The sequence below is a fragment of the Saccopteryx leptura genome, chromosome 5 (genome assembly GCF_036850995.1).
Source record: "Saccopteryx leptura isolate mSacLep1 chromosome 5, mSacLep1_pri_phased_curated, whole genome shotgun sequence".
NCBI lineage: Eukaryota > Metazoa > Chordata > Mammalia > Chiroptera > Emballonuridae > Saccopteryx > Saccopteryx leptura.
The window spans coordinates 53,354,299-53,376,658 of NC_089507.1; the positions used below are offsets into that span (position 1 = coordinate 53,354,299).

Consider the following 22,360-nt stretch of genomic DNA (forward strand, 5'->3'; position numbering starts at 1 on the left):
TAGAAAGGAGGGAAATGTGAAGTCAGTGAGGATTCACACATATTATAACGAATATCTGAAGCACAGGAATAAGTTATACAGACAATATGTAAAACAGACCTACAGTATTCACTGCCTGAGCATATATTTGGATGACTAGAATACAGAGTGAACATTTGGTGCTCTGGCAGAGCTCATGGACGGTACGGCACAGAGCAGCTGTCCCCAGAGAAAAAGTTCTTTGTCTCTAGACCGGTACGACACAAGCAGCATTTGAGCAATTCGGGATTTCTTTCTGCTTTCACTATAAATAGAGTTCATGGAATTCTGTATGTCAAAGTTAATGCAGTGAACACGAGTCACAGAATAAGGAAATAAACCTTAACTCATTCTATAAACTAGAAACATGTTTGGCATTGGGAGGTCATAAAAACGCTGTCCTTCCTTGGATGGATCCTGAGGTCTTATTTAGCATATTGCAGAGTAGATCCTATTATGTAAGGACACAGGAGGACAGCATAATGTGGCTACAAAAGGAAGAACTCTGTGCCCTTCAGGGAAGAGTTAACAGGACAGATATACACAGAGAGAGATGTGTAATAAGAATGTGGAAAATGAATGAATGGGTGGCATATATATGTGACTGTTGCCAAAGCTGAGTGGCTGGATAATCCTCAGATGTCGGGTTTCCGTAAGGCCAACATGTGACTCAAAGCTTGCCACTCAACAGAGAATCCTGGGCTGTGCTGGGATTAAGAGGCTGGCTGGAAGCGAGGCTCCCACTGTGCACTAGCCTCGCTCCCTGGCGCTTTGTGTCTGTGGGTGGGTGTGCATGTGTGTGTGTGAGGGTATACATTTCCATGCAGTGGATGTTTAAAGAGCTAAGCACTGAAGCTGGATTTCCACAAACAATCATCACGAGCACTCCAGACACACCAAACTTCCTCTCTTGGTATTTTTTTTTCTTTCTTTCTTCCTTTTTTTTTTTTTTTTGCAAACCCCAAAGGGGAGAACCAACAACCTCCAGCCTGCAGGACTGAGATGAGTTTCTCTCACCTGTCTGTGTGGGAGCCGTCTCCAGGCTCGAGCTGAAGCTATGTGGGACCGGCATGCTCTCTGCCACCAGAGGAGAGGAGCTGCGTGAGGAAGTGGCCGTCACCAGAAGAAGAGTGACTCTGTCCTGTTAACATGACCAGCAGCTTGCAGGTCAACCTGCCCAGAAGCTGGGCTGCTTCAAGTGGCTCCCTCCAGGAGAAGTCTGAGCATTCTTTTTTTCTTTTTTATTACTATAGGATGGAGGATGAAGCTGTCCTGGACAGAGGGGCTTCCTTCCTCAAGCATGTGTGTGATGAAGAAGAAGTGGAAGGTAAGCTTTATGGGTCTGGGGAAGTATATATTCATATACATATGTCTTTTTAGATAATCTGTAGCATTCTTCCATTTCATATATCTTGCATTTTTGAAGTTAAAAATCAAAGCTTTTCTATGGAGTTTCATTACTCTCCACATTTTGCTTCAATACAGAAAATAATATTGAGAACTTTGTTGGACCAATCAGAATCTGAGTCAGTGTAGTCCTGCACGGTTTAAAAAAAGAGGGTAGGGCTCTTACTTTGAAGCAGATGCCTCTTTGTGAAAAATATTTTGCCAGGTAATATAAACCACTTTCCAATGATTAATTCAACGAAGCTGCAAGATTTATATAAATGTATTTGGTTGAATCTTCTATTCTTTTTTATAGTTTTCAGGGTAGAAAAACAGATGTTATAGAAGGTGAATGAAACCACTGTTGCCAGGAAAATGGGTCTAAGCTGAGGATATAAAGAATAGTATTCATGGATGAGTCCTAGTTAGGAAAAGATGGACAAGCATTTTTTTTTTTTTTACTTAATAAAACCTCCAGGACCCCTTTTGAAAATAATGCTCCCCAGTGCTTATTAAAAAACAAATAAGAGTTAAATTTTAGCTCATCTTATGATGCTTCAGTGTGTCTTCTCTTTTCTTTGCTCTTGACTTATCAATAACATGGAATAATACTATTTATTTGATAGTGAGAAAGCAGGACTTATTTAATATTTATGAAAGTAATTATATATGAAGGCATCACAAATATACAAGGTGTTATAAATATTTATATGAGATTTAAAAAATAAATGGTACTCATAAAATTAAATGAAACTTGCAGGTGAACTGTGTCATAAAATGTGCCCGTTAAAATCACCCGAGAGACAATTTATATGTGCTTGGGACCTCTAGTCTGATTAGTGCCACTTAGGAAACATTTAATGGATACCAAAAACTTGGATCAGAGGGCGGTGGGGGTTAGGGTAACTGGGGTGTTATTGTGTGTTCTGGAGTGATTCTTCAGCCAGACTGGTTCCAGGCAGGTGATGTCGCTGTGCCACCTGGTGTGGTTTGAATAGTGTGACCATTGTGTTTCTTTCCCCCTCATGTTTCCTTAGTCAGTTTCTTCTGACCATAGAGTGTCCGAGGGTTGGTTTTCCCCCTCCACCTTGCTACTTCCTGTGCTTATGCTCTTGAGACTAATAAGAATTTGATACCTAAGTTTCTTAGGAAAAAGGAAACTACAGTATTTTCTTTCATATTGTGTTATGGGTTCCTTGCACTTATACAGCCTGACTGTGGGAAAATGTCAAGTTAGTGAAAGCAACATAGTACAACTTTTGTCTGGCGATTCTTTAGTGTTAATTTTTAAGATGTTAAGTCTCCATTGTAGTGACTTTGTCACTGTCCTAGGGTCAAAGAGGAGATAAGAATCTTAAAGTTACAGGAAATGAATATAAGAAGTATTGTAGGATTGAGTGGATACTCTATAGTTTTAGGACAATTAAAGTAGAAATATTAATGAGGAAGCTTGAGAATGAACTGTACTCTGTGTGTGTGTGTGTGTTCTCCTTGAGAATACTGTCCTAGCTAAGTTAACAGGAGATGTCAATTCCTTTCTTGAGTTTATAAGGTCTGTAGGACTGACAGCACCCTACTGTAATAGGATATCATACATGGGTTTCTTAAGGCTTTGACTAAGAAGTTAATTTCCTGAAGTATTGCCCTTGGTTTTCAGGCACAAAGTTAAGACAGCAATGTAACGAATAGCACACAAATCTGTAGCCAGGTTTCTTTAAGGAAAAACAAAAAAGGCAACAAAAGGTGGTCGAAATATGTGTAAAATCATTTGACTTTGTGGTGTAAACTTAGCACATGGATTTTGTGTATTTTCCTGTTCTGAGGCTTTCATTTTAATGATTATCTTTCATGCTGTTTGGAGCCTGAGTTGATTACATTTCTTTCAAGGCGTGTCTAGCCAGTTGCCTGTTGTTGAATCCTGAGGCCCTGTGGGAAAGTTGTTTATGGTATCATTATTAACGGAGGACACCCAACAGTACGGCCTCCTCTACAGTACAAGTCTTGAAACTACAATAGGAACTATCAGTTTCTAATTCAGTGCCCACCCAATGGACCCTCCCATTTTCTCACCTGACTTCATCTGGTGGGGGTGGGAGCACTTAAATTTTATAGTAACTCTCGGTGAAAGTGTAAAGAAGTTGCAGTGGACACGGGTTTGATGACTTATCCATGGTCATTCTCAGTGGTTGAGAATGAAGATGCAGAGGATTGACTGTCAAGACCTCTCATAGGGATTCGTTCGATGTTGAGTGGGAATGTATTCCTCAAGGCATAAGGCTGTCTCATATTTTTAACTGCACTGAGGAGGGTGTATCTGAAGGAAGTGAACTGTCATTTTTGTTCTGAAGTAGCTGAGTTCTGGTACATTTATGGTAGAAGTCAGTGCTCCAGGTTTAAGGATGAGAAATTCAAAGGTTGAAGGAATTGGAACACCTTACCTTTCTATTACCAAACAAACTGTTTTCTATCCAAGTAGTTACTGCTCTTGCTTCTAGGATAAACATGGGCTGAAGCATATTGCAGTACACTTGGCAGAAGTAAACTTAACATAAAACTTTGTCTTTCAAAGGAATTACACAAGTAAGATGTACTCCCATTAAGCGATTATTGGGGTGACAAAGGTCAAGTAATTCTAGTTACTTTGAAGTCTTCATGCGTTTAAAATTCTTCTTAGGCCCACAAAATTGGGGGGGATTGAATTCAGTTCAGCCTCAAGGCAAGAAGAGCCAGTTCCAGCGAATGCTGGAGTCCTGAGCAGGGGAGAGCTGGAGAGCATGGTGACTGCGATGTCAGCAGCGCCCTCAGTTCACCTGGTTCCCCTTCACTCTCAGTGGGTGGCATGGCACTTAATCTGCCTTCTGAAAATGCAACACAATACCATCAACTGCAAAACTCACTAAGAACACAGTGAGTCAGAAGAGGAGTAACTCATCTTTTGTTTAAATAATGAGTTTATCTATGCGGGATATATTTAAAGGCCTAAACCTCATGTTCCCATAATTTGCCTTGTGGGTTTGTGTTAGTGGTGTGAAGATATACTGTTTAAAAAGGTAACCAGGTATCAATTTATAATCTTTAAAATAAAGAGAAGCTTTATTTTCCCTTGTAAAAACATATATTGCATTGTGTACCCACCACCAAGGTCAGACAATCTCTGTCATCATGTATTTGACCCTCTTTACCCTTTACTGCCTCCCCACCCCCTTCCCACTGGTAACCACTCGAGAAGAAGAACCATATAATTTTACTCATGTGAGATATAAAACTGAAAGCAACAAACAAGCAAACAAGAAAAACAGAAAAAACAAAACTTGTCTGACCAAGCAGTGGCACAGTGGATAGTGCGCTAGCTTGGGATGCTGAGGACCCAGATTTGAAACCCGGAGGTCACTGGCTTGAGCACAGGATCATCCAGCTTGAGCGTGGGATCGCGGGCTTGAACATGGGATCATAGACACAACCCCATGGTCTCTGGCTTGAGCCCAAAGGTCGCTGGTTAGAGTAAGGCATCGCTGGCTTAGGTAGATAAGCAATCAATGAACAACTAAAATGCCACAACTATGAGTTGATGCTTCTCACCTCTCCTGTCTGTCTGTCCCTGTCTATCCCTCTCTCTCTCATTCTCTTGCTTTCTTGCTGAAAAACAAACAAAAACTCACAGACACAGATTACAGAATGGTAGTTACCAGAGCGAAGGGGATGGGGAGGTAGTAAAGCGTAAAGAGGGCCAAATATATGGTGACAGAAGGTGATTTGCCTTGGGGAGGTGGACACACAATGCAATACATAGATCATGTACCGTAGTAATGTATACTTGAAACTTATGTAATCTTATTAACTGATGTCACCCCAATAAATTTAATGAAAAAAGAATATAAAAAGTAAATATCAAAAAAAAGAATATAAAAAGTATCTGTTCTTTCATTGGTTACGTTATACTGTGAATGTTTTGGTAAAGTTAACATTTTGGGCACAGAGTGGTTACTGAGTGGTTACTGTGCATATACCATTTAAAATTTTTAACATTTAAGATGTCATACTTGTTTCTGTGCTAAAAGGCTCTATCTATGTCCAGCCTAGGCACTTTTTTTTTTTTTTTTTTTTTTACAAGACAGAGCAAGAGAGTCAGAGAGAGAGGGGCAGACAGACAGGAACGAAGAGAGATGAGAAGCATCAATCATTAGTTTTTCGTTGTGCCTTCTCATATGTGCCTTGACTGTGGGGCTACAGCAGACAGAGTAACCCCTTGCTCAAGCCAGCGACCTTGGGCTCAAGCTGGTGAGCTTTGCTCAAACCAGATGAGCCTGCGCTGAAGCTGGCGACCTTGGGGTCTCGAACCTGGGTCCTCCACATCCCAGTCTGACGTTCTATCCACTGCGCCACCTCCTGGTCAGGCCCAACCTAGGCACTTTCACAGAAGTGGTCTGTAGATGACAAATTGATATAACCAGAATGACCCAGAAGTGCCTACTGTGAGAACAATGCTCAGTTTTTATTTCAAACACATATACACAGGGAAAATTGCCAAGTTTTGTGGGGTGAACCAAAGTTGAGATGGGAAGAAAGAGCCCCAGGTAGCTTTTTTGCTAAACAGAAAGATATCTTATAGATGTTTTATCCTTAAAAGAGCCAGCGAGGATTTTGGATCTGTATGATGTAAACAGATTGCTTAACAATCTCATATTTCTCAATAGAGGAAAAGAGCAAACTCCACCTTATCCTTTGAGATAAGGCCTTGGCTCAGCAGGGATAGGTAACTCCCCAGCAAGCCTTGGCAGTGCTGACGTTCTGAGGAGGGGCCCTTTCTTAACATCAAGTCTAACCAGCAGCTCAGGAAGCAGAAGGTACTGCAAGACAATATTGGCTGAAATGTGTCCCCATTTCTGAAGTCTGATCAGTGCTCTCAATGTATTCTGATACATTGTGGTGGCTTTCCTCTTCCATTTGAAACTAAAGCCAAAAAACAGAGCTCTCATCTGTCTAGATGGAAGAATAATTATGCAGACTCCCATGTCAACTGATGGACATTAAGAGAGTGTGGTGGAAAATACACGGGCAACCAGCATAAATTAGTGGAATAACACATCAGTATTTCTCTCTGTTTCTCTCTCTTCCTATCTCTCTAAAACATCAATTAATTTAAAAAAATTAAAAAAAGAAAATGCATGGAATTTTGCTAGAGTATTGTTTTTAGGGAAATAAAAGTAAAAGAAGTAGGACACTGTCTGGAGCTGAATATATATTTACCAAATATTTATTAACAAAACGAATAAATGAACATATTCTATAAACTAAATCAAGTAGAATTACTTTATATAATATACTCTAAAATCTTTGTTTTAATTTTTAGTTAGAAATTTGCTTCTCAGTAGTATAGTTCCGAGTGATCCTACTCTTGCTGTTACTACTGTTTGAGTTTGCAAAGATCATTGACATTTATACCATTTATGTGTTTATATTGATGAGAAGAAGAAGTTTCCAAAACACCTCCGCCTTTTGTTTTTTCCTTCTCTATTTTTTGAGGAGAGAGACAAAAATGATGAAATGGTAGCTTTTGTCTTTTTTTGGAAGTCAGAATCTCAACATTTTACAGACATGAAATCATCATGGCTTAAACTTATTTTTCACTAGAGGATATTGTGACGATGTATTTATGTGTATCAGAGGAGGTAGTATTCTAAAGAAAAAGTGGGGCCTGGTAGACATTTGTTAATAATTACAACGGTAAAAGTGTGATTGCCGAGAAGGAGTGAACGAAAACCTATCGGGTGGGAAGGGGGGCGGGGTTGGGGCTGGGCTATTCTGAGCACTGGGTTTAAGTGTCCGGTTGCATTTTGCTGACCTCTTCTCTGCTGTTCATTCTAATTTCTCAGAAACAGTGTGTACAGAGGAAACACTTGGGCAAATGCTGCTGAAGGAAAAGCCTTCTTGAAAGAAACAATGTACACACATATTGGAGATCTTAAAGAAATGTGCCAAGGTGTTTAAGGTTTGCTACTTGAACTTGGGTTTCCCAGAGCAGGTTGAAGCCATAGCAACCCTTTCCCAACACCCTGCCTCTTTCTCCTGATGGCCTCAGCTGAAAGCCTGCCAGAGGGCCTAAAGCAGGCGACATTTAGCTTGGGAGCTCTCTGACACCTCCTGCTGTGTCAGGGAGATACATATTGGTATCCAGATTTCTTAAGGTTCAGGGAAATCTGATGATAAGGCCATGGGTTTTTGAAACTGGAATCTTTCCAGAGTTTTCCAAATGTAGAGCGTTCCCCGGTCACGTAGTATGGGCAAAGGCCCTCTTGAAGCCACTTTTTGTCCTACATGTCTACATTCTTTTATGTCAATAAGCCATAAAAAATTCAACTTGGTACTTGGGTTGTGTTTAGCAAAGATTCAGACATTCTGAAATGATACCCTTGCAGTAAATATGTTTATAAATTTCTTTGTCTAAAGTTTCATTTTAAAAGTTTGTATCTGGTCATATTTTTGAGACATATTGTTTGATTTTTTTTGGCGGGAGGAGGACTGTGTATCATTTGTTTTATTCGTGTGTTGTTAGAGCACAGTGACTAAGCATCAATTTGGGAATAATGATTTAAAACTTTATTGCCAAATCATTGCGTAAGCAAAGGACGAAACTTCCAGTTTGGAGTTTGGATGTCTTGCTCTGTAAAATGGGCGTAGTGGGACATGCCATTCCTCACAGGACTTTGGGGTTATTGCCAGGAACGCTGTTGCTGCCGTACCTGGCACTGGGCGTGGGTGCATTATACCTGACCGCTGGCACTGGGCATGGGTGCGTTATACCTGACCGCTGGCACTGGCCGTGGGTGCGTTATACCTGACCGCTCTGTTCTTTTTTCATTTTGATTATAACAGCCTCACCAGGAATTTTCATTTTCGCCAAGAATTAATATCATTCCAAAAATTTTAACTGGCCGAAATGATTTTTGGTTGCTTAATTCATTTTTATCAACATCTAGCCTTTGCCTTCCTAACCTTACCTAATGCTTTGTGTGTTGGAAAGGGCAGGCTGGAATGGTCAAGGGAGGGTTCCCAGGATCTGCTGTCTATTTCTCTTTGGGCAAATTCCGATTCCCTTTGACCTCTGGGTGTGAGAGCTGATTTTCATAGTTAGACTGCTCTGATACACATTGCCTATGATTTGTTACCTGGCCTCCTTTTCTAAGAAGAGGCATATTAACCCTAATATAGAATAGAATATAAATGTGTGCCCATTGCCTAAGATAGCATGCAAATTTTCTTCTTCTGGAGAACAGATTTAAGTGAATAGTAGTTTTCCACCAATGAAGAGGATTCAAAAATCTATTATATGTCTCTGTAATGTATATCAACATATTTTATGTAGAGTAGGGACCAATTAAATGAGAGTATGCAGTAGTATAGAAATAATACTATCTATTTGAAAGTGAGCAAAATATTTCCCCATATTTACCATCACAAGATTCAGAATCACTGTGGGAACTGAGAATCAGGACTTAGGGAAAGTAGAGTAAGAGTAGGACGGGGTGGCATAAAGCTCAGTTGAGTCCCGTTGTTGCTGTGGTGAGCTTGCTAACGGGATTTTGTTTTTTGGGCTGGTTGCATGTAGGCGACTGAGGTGACAGCCTGTCATGCATGACAGGAGTTCAAAGAAGGTTCCAAACACTGTATCCCTGAAGCTGCTGATTGCCAGGTGGGATGAAAGTGAAGGCAGGGAGGGTGGTGAATGACATCCATTGAACCAGCAGTACATATAGGTGACTTAAATAACTCCCTTCTCTGAATAGCTGCAGAAGCTTTTCAATCTAGTTAATTGTTTTTACTTTTCCATAGAGTCAGAATGAGAAGGCAGCTATCCTAATTGTTTTACCCAGTATGTTCACCTTTCTTTATACTGTTGACTTTGAAAGGAGAACAGACTCTACTTAACCCTTCGAGTAGTGAGTTCTTTCATGCTCACTGACCCCCAGCACTGAGTTTTTTTTTCAAGAAATGAAATTAGTTCCAGTTCCAGTTATATTAACTTAAAATCATATTTGTTTGATAACCAATTTATAGAAACAAGAAGAACATACATTTGCCTTTTTTTAATGTTGCCTTACACATGTATGATCGTACTCTGGATGGTCAGGAGGCACGAGGACGCACAGGAATGTTCGTACGACTCAAAGGGTTAAACATCTTGAGATTTTATTTTGCTGACTGTTCATGGTGGAAAGCTCACTAACTTTTCCCAGGCCAGAACTTTTGGAAGTAAAACTAGGTTTTGAATTTTAGTAATATTGACCAACATTATCAGCTCTACAAGGTCAGAATTGCAAATTTATAGATTGGTTAAATCACCAGCCCCACCCCAGTTGATTATTAAATTTTTTCGGCAAGTAATTTTATCCTTACTGAAAAATAAAGAAAATGTTTTGGATGTAGCACGGCGATTTTTGACCAGTGTGCTGCAAGAATTTTTAAAACCTGCAGTACCTATATAGTCAGGGGCACTAACCTCTTTTCCCTTAGATGGCTAAATAAAAAAATAAAAAAAAGACAATAGCCAGAACAACTATAGCCATTCAGTGTGAATGAATCAAAATTATACCTTATTTTTTTATTTATTTTTATTTTTTGTATTTTTCTGAAGCTGGAAACGGGAGAGACAGTCAGACAGACTCCCGCATGCGCCCGACCGGGATCCACCCGGCACGCCCACCAGGGGCGATGCTCTGCCCCTCCGGGTGTCGCTCTGTTGCGACCAGAGCCACTCCAGCGCCTGGGGCAGAGGCCAAGGAGTCATCCCCAGCACCCGGGCCATCTTTTGCTCCAATGGAGCTTTGGCTGCGGGAGGGGAAGAGAGAGACAGAGAGGAAGGAGAGGGGGAGGGGTGGAGAAGCAGATGGGCGCCTCTCCTGTGTGCCCTGGCTGGGAATCGAATCCGGGACTTCTGCACGCCAGGCCGACGCTCTACCACTGAGCCAACCAGCCAGGGCCTATACCTTATTTTTTTTTAGTCAGGCAAAAACTGTATTTTTTGGTGTGCCACAGAATTTTAGCAATTGGTTTATGTATACCATGAGATGAGAAAGGTTGAGAATCGCTAGTATAGAGTGAAAGCTCATGCCTGAATCCAGTAGACACATGTATTTGACAAATTAAATTGGCACCAGATTGTTCAGGTGCTTTTATTCATTCTGTGCGTGCGTTAGAGGGTGTAGAGAACCAGGAGCCTCAGGACCTGTTTCTGTTCCTGACTCTGTCCTTTTCTGGGTGACACAGGCCACTCCTGTTTGCTTGGTTACATTTCCTTCATGCAAAGTGTAGTTTTAACCTACCTCTTGACTCACCTACAGCAAGGCGCTAAGAATTCTTGGATAATCTCGCAGCAAGTCATTGACAGATTAGTTCATTTCTGAATCTTGGTTTTTGGTACAAAGAAATAGCATTCGCAGCTCCCTATTTCCTAGTTTTGCCAGAAGTAGAAGGAAGCTAATTTGAAATCCTCAGGATGAACCCTGTAAATTTAAGATTCATCGCCCCTGGATCTAGTGCCTGTAGATGATTTATCTTTCTGTTTCACACTTTCTCGCCAGTGGTTGCTGTGACTGCAGAATGCTTTCAGACTAAAGCTGGTACCGATCTCTGATAACCCATAAATCAATATATTAGTATCTGGTTAACTGTTCTTATTAACTTTAACTGATAGACAATATTTTTTCCCCCTTCTAGCTTATGAAAATGGTAAGAACAGTTGCAGATATGAGCTCTAATATGTTGCTTTTCTAGGCTCATATGTATCATTGAATGTGATAAACATGTTCTTGTTAGGGCCACAATTAATGTTCAGTCAAATCAACCAGTGATATTTAAGGACACAAGATTGATCTGGTGATTTAGAGAGTGCATCGTGTGTCTAGGTGAGTTTACATGGAGACCGGGGTATATCTCCTCCATAGAAGTGACACTGAGATCTCAAGGATGAAGACGAGTTAACTTGGTCGAGGTAAGGAAGCATCCCGGGCAGGCAGGCGGGAGTAAGGACTCACAGGCCAGAGAGAAGTAGGACTCGTGAGATGCGGAGAGAGGCCTGTGTGCTGGGCCATGTGAACAGGGAGAGAGTGGCCTGAGTTGGGTGGAGGTTGAAACAATTTACTTTCTTCCAACCTTCTAAGTTCTTCTAGCTGGGCTAATACTCAAATGAACAGAGACAGGTGAATAGGAGAAAATACACACCAGGGGTAGGGCACAAGAATGAGACTGCAAATGCATTGGGCAGTTGGGGCTTATATGACAGTATGGAGATAAGGACGTAGGCGTCTGTGATTGGGAAGGGGGATAGGTAATTTACAGGTAGCCAAGACAGAGCTGGATGCGTGGTCAACAAATTCCTGCCAGGCCACCCAGAAACAATGGGGTGGTGGTGGGGATCTAGGTAACAGATCCTTGCTTGGAGCTTTCCTTTCTAATACTAAGGTGAGTGTGCTATGATTCCCTTCCAGGACTGGGCCTTTCCATCTGAATCTCTTAGGCAGGAAAGGGGATAAGGTTAAGGATTCTTTCTGAGCCTTTTGTTTTTTTAATAACCAACTTAAAATCAATACCCCAAAAGGCACATTTTGAGGAGGCAAAACTTTGCAGCCAGATAATTCATGGCCTTTTATGCTATGCTAAAGATTTAGGACTTTTAAGTGTGTACTGTGGAGCCCTGGCAGAGGGTTTGAAACAGGAGTGAAACAGGAGTTTGAAAAAGTGAAAAGATAAAATTTGCATTTAAAAAAGATCTCTTTGGCTGATGGACTAGAGTGAGAAGAGGACAGGACTGGGCTCTGTGAGTGCCCACATTTGGATACTGGGAAGGAATCCTAGAAGTTGGAGGCAAACCAGGAGGAGGGTTACTCTGAGGCCAAGAGACCATCCCTTTCGATAAGGAGTGAGTGACGACCGTGCTGAATACTGCCTGGAATCAGGTAGCTGAGGACCGAAAAATAGCCAGTGGAAGGTGATCGGTGACTTTTGTTAGCAATTAGGGTGGCATTGTTAGGGAAGAGTCAACTTGGAGTAGACTGGAGAGGGTCCAAAGAGAAGTTATCATCATAAGCAGTTGGGAAGAGACTTTGAGAAATGGTAGAAAACTTTTAACCTTTCCCTCTAAGTGCTCCATTACATTAAACCAATTAAAATACTTAGCATTGGTATAGAACTTTTAGGGTTAGAAAGGATTGTAGAGAAAATTTTGCTCAATGTTCTCAACCTGCTGATGGGTTCAAGTCCTTGGCTTACGGTAACACTGATAGTAATCGGAATAACAAGGACAAGGTGCCAGGCCTCCTGACTTTCCCAGAGCAGCGCTCATTCCCAAAAAGTGTGCTGGAGGTCTCTTCCCTCTGGAGCAGGAAAGGAATTGAGAAAGGGAGATGGATGAGAAGCAGCACATGGAAGAATAGGAAGTAGGAAGAAGTGAAAGGAGAAAAAGAAGTGTTGGAACCAGAACGGCCATCGTCAATAAGTCCACAAATGATAAGTGTTGGTGAGGATGTGGAGAAAGGTGAACACTTGTGCACTGTTGGTGGGAATGCAGACTGGTGCAGCCACTGTGGGAAATAGTATGGGTTCCCTGAAAAAATAAAAAAAATGGATCTGCCTTATAAGACCCCAGCTATCTCACTTCTGGGTATTTATTTGAAGAAATACAAAATACTAATTTGAAAGAATACATGCACCCCTGTGTTCATTGCAGCCAAGATATAGAAGCAACCGAAGTGCCCATCAATAGATGTCTGGATAAAAAAAAGCAGTGGTATGTATATATAATGGAGTATTACTTGACCATAAAAAAGAATGAAATCTTCTTACCATTTGTGACAGCGTGGGTGGACCTAGAGGGTATTTATTATGCACAGTGACATAAGCAGTCAGAGAAAGACAAATACCATGTGATTTTCCTTATATGTGGAATCTAAAAAACAGAAGAAATGAACAAATGAAATTGAAACAGCCCTGGCCGGTTGGCTCAGCAGTAGAACATTGGCCTAGCGTGTGGAAGTCTCAGGTTCGATTCCTGGCCAGGGCACACAGGAGAAGGGCCCATCTGCTTCTCCACCCCTCCCCCTCTCCTTCCTCTCTGTCTCTCTCTTCCCCTCCTGCAGCCAAGGCTCCATTGGAGCAAAGTTGGCCCGGGCACTGAGAATGGCTCTGTGGCCTCCATCTCAGGTGCTAGAATGGCTCTGGCTGCAATGGAGCAACGCTCCAGATGGGCAGAGCATCACCCCCTCGTGGACATGCCAGGTGGATCCGGGTCAGCGGGAGTCTGTCTGACTGCCTCCCTGCTTCTAACTTCGGAAAAATACAAAAAAAAATTGAAACAAGCTCATGGACACAGAGAGAGAACTAATGGTGCCAGATGGGTAGGGGTTGGGAGACTGGGTGAAAGGGGTAAAGGATTAAGGATTACAAATTGGTAGTTACAAAGCAGTTGTGAGGATTTAAGTAAAGCATAGGGAATACAGTCAATAATACTGTGATAACTGTGTATGGCTACTGAAAACATTGAGGGGAACTGAAAACATTGAGGGGAACACTATGTAAAGGACATGATTGTCTAACCACTAAACTATACACTGAAACCAATACAAAATAAAATTGAAAGGAAAAAGAAAGAAAGGATGTTGGAACAGCTTTTGAAATAGTGAGAGAGGAAGAAGATACAAGCCTGGCCGGCCTCATCATTTGAATGACTGCAGGTGATAAGAGGGAGGACAGATGTCACAGCCAGAACTTCATATTGTGGGGCAGTTTATGGAATTCAAGGTTGTGGGTTGAAACTTGTCATTCTGTGCAGAGAAATATTTTCAGAGTTCCTGAGCCATTGTTTCTTCTATGTAACTATGTAAGTACTAACTTGATTAACACACACACACACACACACACACACACACATTTTTAAAATTCTCCAGGCTTTGCTCTGCAGATAGTAGTAGATGGGAGGGGTGGTGTGGGGCTGTTATCATGGTAGTAGGAAAGTAGGAAAGGTAACCTTATATCCAGGACTAAGAGTCCCAGTGTCTACATCATTAACTATTTGGCTTTTGTTGGTTCACTGGTAAATTAAGAGGTTAAACCAGTGATGTTTAAGGTCATGTAGCGCTGAAAATGTGACTATGTGCTGTTGTGTCTGTGAATGCCATTCTTCTCTATTCTGAGTGTATGTAGACATCCACAGCCATGAAGATTGTGGGCTTGGGTTTAACTGGGCTAATTTAAATCTCTTGTAGCACTTTCCCTAGTTCTTGGTCATTGTTTTAGACTTTTGACATTATCCATGTCTAATCTATATTACAGGTATGGGAGAGGTGGAAATTATGTGACTAATAGTAAATATTTGACCTGATTAGTCATGAGTGCATTGACTATGTGGTTATCTGTCTGTAGCAACTAAGGACTGTTCTTCCTCTGCCCCCCTCCAACCGTGGGCTGGTGCTGAAAAGGAAGCCATAATAGCGTCGGAGATGGACAATGTGGTGGGGATGAGAGAGTGAATGCATGCATTTATGTGTCTCTCTAAGCTGCTTCTCTGGCTGCAATTGCAAATCCAGTTATCAATGTCCATTGGATTAGCCATTGTTTTCTCTCTTCCAGCCCTCTGTCCATTCAGTTGTGCAAATGGTGACCACAAGAGAAATAATGGAAACTGTCAATACTCTGTGTTTGGCTCACAGGTGGATTTTGTCTGACTGCATGTGTACTGCACATTAAAATCTGACAGTTCTTTCAGGGTTTTGGGGTGTCAGGATGAGTGGGGGTTCCTCTCCTACTGCTGAGTGGCCCCTCTTTGCTGTTAGTGCTTCCCTGTCTGGCATTGGTCTTCCTAGGCCTTTGGCTCCACTCTACTCTGTTCAGTAAGTACAAGGACCAACAGACCTGGTTCCGAGGGGTTGGCACTCACCGTGTGGAAGCTCCGGGGGAGGCTGTACCCAGGGCAGGCACCTGCTTCTGGACAAGTGGCACCTGCTTCTAGACAAGTGGAGGGAAGACTGAGTTTGTGGAAGATGGTGCTTCTGTTGAACTGTTAGACTCTGTATAATGAGTAAAATTGCGGAGGGAGAGATAGGTTAGACATGACCTACAGTTGACTGTTCTGACCTGCTCAGGGTGAATGCCCTGGAGTGCCTTTGCTGGAGAGCAGAGAGGGTTCACACATTATTATCAGGGCTGGGGAGGGTGCAGATCAGGAGAGATACTGCTGTGTTTTTCCCCTTTAGAAAGGGTAGGGGAAACGGGGTCAGCACTAGGGGGCATGTTTGTGTATCAAAGTGGGAGACATTTTGTTGACATCCTTTGATTTGGATTGTCTATAAAGATTTCTTTCTCCCTCTATATAAAAGAAATTATACAGATTATATGTATATATGTATATGAAGAGAGAGGAATATAGGGATAGAAATATAAAAACAGGTTATATTATATAAATATTTTATATGTATAGATATGAATAAAGTTAAAAGTTTTTTTGAGAATTGGCTTTAGAGATTGTGAAGTCCTTTAGGAACTGCAGTTTATAAAAAAATAAAGGTGATTCTTGGTCCTGTTTATTCATTAAGATAGGTTCTTGTAGTATCTTTAAGTGTTGTTCTAGCCTAGATATTTTCAAATAATTGATCGCTGAACATGATAAAGTTGTATTTCTTTAAAAATATTTACCAATTCTGATTTTTTAAAAAATAGTGCCGGTCAGTTTTGCCTATATTATAAGCTATTGGTAATGGAAACTGTATTGAAAGCTTAGCTTCAACCTGTAGTTTTGGGGTCCTCACATTTACCCATAGACTTTAGAACTATTTTGCTTAAAAATGAGCTTTTAAAAGTCAGGTGCAGAAGTTTCCTGAATTAAAGAACAGGAGTTGACTCCCTTTTGAGACCTTTGTTCTGTAGCTGTTTGTTTTCCTAGAGATTGTTATCATCATCATCATTAAATATTAAATATTAAAAGTACTGTGTTCAGTAAACACCAGGTAACAAGCTGAGATTTCTTATCAGTCTTGCTTGGGGAACCCTCAGGTCACCTGAAGGATTTCTGAGAAGCTTTCAGTGAATACCATTCCCATGCAGTTCAGTGGGAAGAAAAGCATTTCCCTGTTTTCATGGCTTTTACTATTTATTTTCTTGCATGCCTGATTCTTAGTGTGACTGGTAGCATTAATATTAATAGACTACTCATCAGCATTCAAATGATCTGGAAATAAACTACATATGTAATTATCTATTGATAAACATAAGCCTTATTTTTTTCCATGTAGAAAGTTGCCTTTATCCAAAATAGAAAAATAGAAATCATCTATTGTCCTGCATAGTGATGTAAATTTGGAGTGTGGGGCCTTATGCAAACACTTCCTCAAGGACTGACTTGCCCCCAATTCACTGCAAAATGACAACATACCTTTTGAAAGGGGGTTTTCTTTTCACAAGCTGATACTTATACCCAAGTAAATTAGCAATGTTACTTTAATTACAGCTTATTAGAGCTGCTTATGGACAAATTTGTAATTCCCTTATAAGTTATTTGTATTTCATTGATCAAAGTGTTCAGGATTATACATACTGATCTATTTCTTTTTCTTTTCTTTTTTTTTTTTTTTTGTATTTTCCTGAAGCTAGAAACGGGGAGAGACAGTCAGACAGACTCCCGCATGCGCCCGACCTGGATCCACCTGACACGCCCACCAGGGGACGACGCTCTGCCCACCAGGGGGCGATGCTCTGCCCCTCCGGTGCGTTGCTCTGTTGCGACCAGAGCCACTCTAGCGCCTGGGGCAGAGGCCAAGGAGCCATCCCCAGAGCCCGGGCCATCTTTGCTCCAATGGAGCCTTGGCTGCGGGAGAGGAAGAGAGAGACAGAGAGGAAGGAGAGGGGGAGGGGTGGAGAAGCAGATGGGCGCTTCTCCTGTGTGCCCTGGCCGGGAATCGAACCTGGGACTTCTGCACACCAGGCCGACGCTCTACCACTGAGCCAACCGGCCAGGGCCATACTGATCTATTTCTTATTCTATGAAGTGCCAGCCACACAATCTCTATAGCATCTGGACTTGCACTGTGATTCTGTTTAAGAGTTTTTAATCATGTACTTCTAAAAAATCTTTGAGATTTTTTTTTGGCCCAAGAAGTAAAGCTTTTATAGCATCTTTTTATAATCTATCACTCATCCAGGATCTTTGCTTCTTCTACATTTTTCTTTTCATAATTAAAAAGAAATAATAAATATCTCTTAATCTTGCTTCTTTCCCCTTCATGTTTCTTGGCAATAGCCATACCATGTTTTAGGCATCTTAGTGTAAGACCAGGTTACTTCAGGTAAGCCAAGGAAGGAGTATATAAGATATATTTGGGAATATTGCTGATTAGTTCTAAAAAGAATGATATAAAGTGCTAAATCTAGTGGAATCTTTGCTTTAAACTAGACAGGTAGGAAATTTAGTTGGTTATAGAAATTGCAGTCGTGGATAAAAAATCAAATCTGGATTATCTCTCGGTGTTTAGAGATGTTTATAAGGGGCTGAGAGTAAGGATGAGGATGGCGGGGTGGGGTGAGGTGGTGATGCTGGGGTCTAAACCATACTTCTAAATCCTTGCCCAGAAGTCTACCTTCCCCCACAGTCACCCCGGCCCTCCCCATCCTCAACCCCCAGTACTGCCACCTCAGATTGTAAAAGATATTTATATACCGCTTTATTCCCAAAAGGTTAGTGTCAAGGGGAAATAATGATTAAAAATTTAGAAGAGTGAGGTTAGTATAGAAAATGCATGTCATGAAACTGTCTACCCACCACAGACTGGCCCAAGATTTGTTTCTTCTATTTCTAGAAGTCAACATGATGAAGGACACATAATCAGTTGTAAGACTGATAGTATAAATATAGTACATATTACAACAGAACAAAACCAAAACACCAGCAAAGCAGTGATGAAGTGCTCTCTGGTCTTAATATTGACACCTGAGAGAGTTCTGTAGGGTTTAATGAGTTAGGTGGTAACAATATCCTTTACTTCCCTGAACCTCAGTTTCTTTGCTTGAACAATGTGGATAATAGCAGTATTTAATGTATGCCATTGTGAGGATTGCACGAAATAGTAGATATAAGTGTCCTAGCCAGAACCCGGCACATTTGTGGGTGCTCAGTAAATGGTTTCTATCATCTGTATGTACTGTAAATGCAGCAACGTGTTTCCTGAAGGAGCTAATAGATCTGTCTTGCATATAGAGGTGTATGTTGTCAACAGCACAGTCTTGTTTGCCTGGTGTAAAACTTATTTCTTGTTTGATGCATTTGCTTCTCCATAGCCTCAAATCATCTTTGGTAGCGAAGTGGGTATCTGTGGAAGTCTCTTTAACCTGAGTGACTCCAGCGTCACTCAGCATAAGGGTTCTCTGTTGGCTTGCAAACATGATAGCCACAATCAGTGATGTGAGTTTAGAAATATCTCAGGAATTCGGAGAACTGGACTTGATAGCTCCACAGCCCTTCATCTTTCATCTGAGGGGGAGCAGGTGAGGGTGGGGAGAAATGAGGATCAGCCAGTGAGAGCTGCTGACACTCAGAGATAACCCAGAAAGCCATGTTTTCTTCCGAGTAGTACTGGCTGAGGGATGGGTTGTGAGATAGTCCTAAGACATGCAGAGTTTCTGGGGAATTTGTGCCATCTGTCAGAAAGGTATGCAGGGTATTTACTTGCACACATGATACTGAGGCCACTGCCAAGTCAGGGACTGAGTACACACTTTGACTCACACCTAAATGAACACTGTCACATGTCAATTCTCGGAGTTTACAAAATTTTGAGCAGCAAGAATGGAAGCTTTATTCTAATAATATTTTAAACAATAGCTTTTTCCTTATGAATTATTGTTATTTAAAATATTTTTGTCCCACCTGGATATCTCAGTTGGTTAAAGCGTTGTTCTGATATGTAGGCCAAGGTTGTGGGTTTGATCCCCAGTCAGGGCACATACAAGAATCAAGCTATCAGCAATGAATGCATAAATAAGTGTAACAACAAATCTCTCTCTCTCTAAAATCAATCAACACATAAAAAGTTTGAAATATAAAAAGTTTTCTCCTTCTTTTTACACTATCTCCAGAAGCAGTTTTACTGACATTTCTAGCAAGAAGCTTTATAAAAACCAACAACAACAACAAAAAAACCCTGAAATTTTCTTATAAGTTAAGCAGGGGACTACTGTTCCTGGTTCTTTGAGTGTCTTACTGTTTTGTAGACCTTCGCTGGATTGGAAAGTCTGTCAAATTTCTCATTTTCATTTTACATGTAAAATAATTCTACACCCCCAACCTCTATGGCTTTCCTAAGAGCTTGCTGTCACTTTTTGAGTTGTGATTTTAAAAATAGCCATCAATCTTCATGATCTATCTCTGAGACAGGTACAGTTATCTTTATGAAAGTAAATACTGAGATCCCATGACAGTCTTATCGGCAGCAGCCTGTTTTCCTCGGTAGTGCTGTTCTGTCGCTCCTGACGACAGGTGCTCTGCGGGGGTGGCGAGAACGCTCACGTTCCAGCTCACTTGATTTCTGGTATTCCTGTTACTTCGCACAGACACCATGTGAAGTGTGCGGCCCTCCCCTTGGGAGAGCATGCCCGAGCCCCACTCACCCAGGGCACTTGCCCAAGCCACTCACCCAAGCCCGGCTGCCCTTCCTCTTTTCCTGGACAGAGAAACTGAGGTGGAGAGAAGTCAGGAAGTAATGGATGGAACTCAGGCACCATCCCCGAGGTCCTCAAGGTTTGTTTCCCCTCGAGACCACGTTCTTTTCCCCCTACCTGAAGACAGGACAGAAGAGGAAGTCTTCATTGCCGGTAGTGTGTGAGAGGAGAAGGAAGATTCTGGGAGTGTGGGGTCGCTCCACTCGGGCCCTGGCTTCCTCTGGCAGCTCCTCCTCCTCCCCCGGGGAGCGCTGCTCTTTCCTGGCCGTAGGGAGCCCCACGCAAAGTTTACAGCCCTGCAGGGACCAGGTAGCTGTAGTTTCCTGGAGGCCATCCCTGAGAGTCAAAAGAGCCCAAGAGTGGTTGTGGGGGATGGGAGTGAGGCCTGAGAGGAGCTGCCCATGGGCACGAGGGGGTCTTGCTTTGGATGGGTGGAAATGTTCTAAAACTGGATAATGGTGATGGTTGTGCAATTCTGTAAACACAGTAAAAATCACTGATTTGTACCCTTAAATGTGTGAATTTTATGACATGTACCGTGTTTCCCCATGTATAAGACGCACCTTAATTTTTGAGCCGGAAATTTGAAAAAAAATGTATTACGTAAAGTTATTGAACTCAAGTTTTATTCATCATAAAATTCATACAACTCCTCATCACTCACTGTTAAACTCCCAGCCATTAGCTTGTCCTCATCTGTGTCTGATGACGAATCAGTTTTCATATATTGCCTCGTCCTCAGTTCCATTTATGGAAATGCAAACAAAAAAGAAATCTACAACCACTGTATAAGACGCACCCAATTTTTAGACCCCAATTTTTTTGAAAAGGGTGCGTCTTATACATGGGAAAACACAGTAAATTATACCTCAATGAAGGTAATAAAAAATGCCTGAAATTTGGGCTGACTTGGAAGGAATCAGGTGTAGTAGAGCAGCCTCGTATCTGCAAGCCCCCTCCCCCCACCTGTCGAAGAGTGTGTACTGGGGTGGGGGTGGGGGCGGTGGGGTGGCATCTGAGGCAGGCGCTGCAGGAAAGGGGACAAACAGAATCTTACTCAGGAGGCGGGGAGCAGGCTTCTGAGCATACTGGGAATAAAATGGCACTGGGTTTTGTAGTGAGGACAACTCAAATTAGGCTCCAAAAGGTAAGGTACATTTCTCTCCATGCGCGCTCTGAAAGCTCACTTTCTGAATAGCTCTAACCCGCTCATTTGGTGAACAACAACAACACTGGAAAGCCAGAAATCATACCTTCAAATCCCATCAGCCAGGATAGACGGTCCTGTAAATGATTTATTAGATGTGCTATACAGATTTGGGTCAATATATTGCAAAATGTTTCTGAATAACATCCACATAACTAGTGTAGCTTAAGTCTCATTTTTTCTTAGGTGCCATTATTGATAAGATATAGAAAATAATGTGACAGGTTTAAAATTTTCTTCCAACTTCTAAATTTTTTTATGATATTTTCCTATTTCCTGCATGAAGGCAACCGAGCTTTCAGTGTTTGCTTTCCTAAAGAAATTGGTTGGCTTTGCTCACGTATATTGTGTGAGACTTGAGATAAAGCTGCCGGACTCCCTCAGTAGCCGGGACTCAGGAAACAATTGACACTGTTACTTAATTCACATTGTTTGAGACATTTCCTACTTCCTAGTGTAATATAACTTTCCCATGAGAACAATTTGCTTGCGAATGGTTAGACATTATGTATTTCTCACTGGTACACCTTCTGTGAGGAGAATTTCACTGTACTTTGTAGCAGTTGAGTTGGTGTCTGTTTTGCTGAGGGGGAAGTTCATGCTTCCTATAGATGCCGCCCACTTCATTCCAAGTATCAAATGTTTTCTTTTGAATGCTAACCCATTCACTCCAGGTTCTGCATTCTGGAATAACTACATAATTGTTTTAATGCTTCCAGCTTAAGGAAACACCCCTGTGAATTATGGTGTTTTTAAGATATGTTAAATGAGTAACTGTGGAAAGCAATTCACATTAATTGATAGCAGATCTACTGCATGTTCAGCTATTCCATGTAGGTGCGTCATTGTCTGGGGTCATCAAGGTCCATTCCAGAATGGAAGAGGAAACTCTTCCCTCTAAAAGGTAGTGAAAAAAAAAAAAGGTTTTTACATTACTTCTGAAATGGTGGTTTCCACATTCAGAAGTTAAGCTGTACCTAAAGTGAAAGTAAAAGTTTCCCAATTTAAAAAGAAAAAAGGATGTGGAACTTTTCCTTTTCTTCTATCAGATTT

The 22,360-nt window shown here is 41.5% G+C and overlaps 1 protein-coding gene across 6 annotated transcripts in view; it reads left to right on the top strand.

Annotated features, from left to right (window-relative positions):
• SLC4A4 (solute carrier family 4 member 4) overlaps positions 1 to 22,360 on the top strand; it is a 392,384-nt gene that overhangs the window by 90,606 nt on the left and 279,418 nt on the right. For 5 of the 6 annotated variants that reach the window (XM_066386293.1, XM_066386292.1, XM_066386294.1 and 2 more), the window contains exon 2: positions 1,272 to 1,345. In XM_066386293.1, the coding sequence (XP_066242390.1) occupies positions 1,272 to 1,345 (74 nt within the window). Of the gene's footprint in view, positions 1 to 1,271; positions 1,346 to 19,953; positions 20,180 to 22,360 lie in introns of those variants that run through there. The other variant, XM_066386298.1, reaches the window with a different exon arrangement.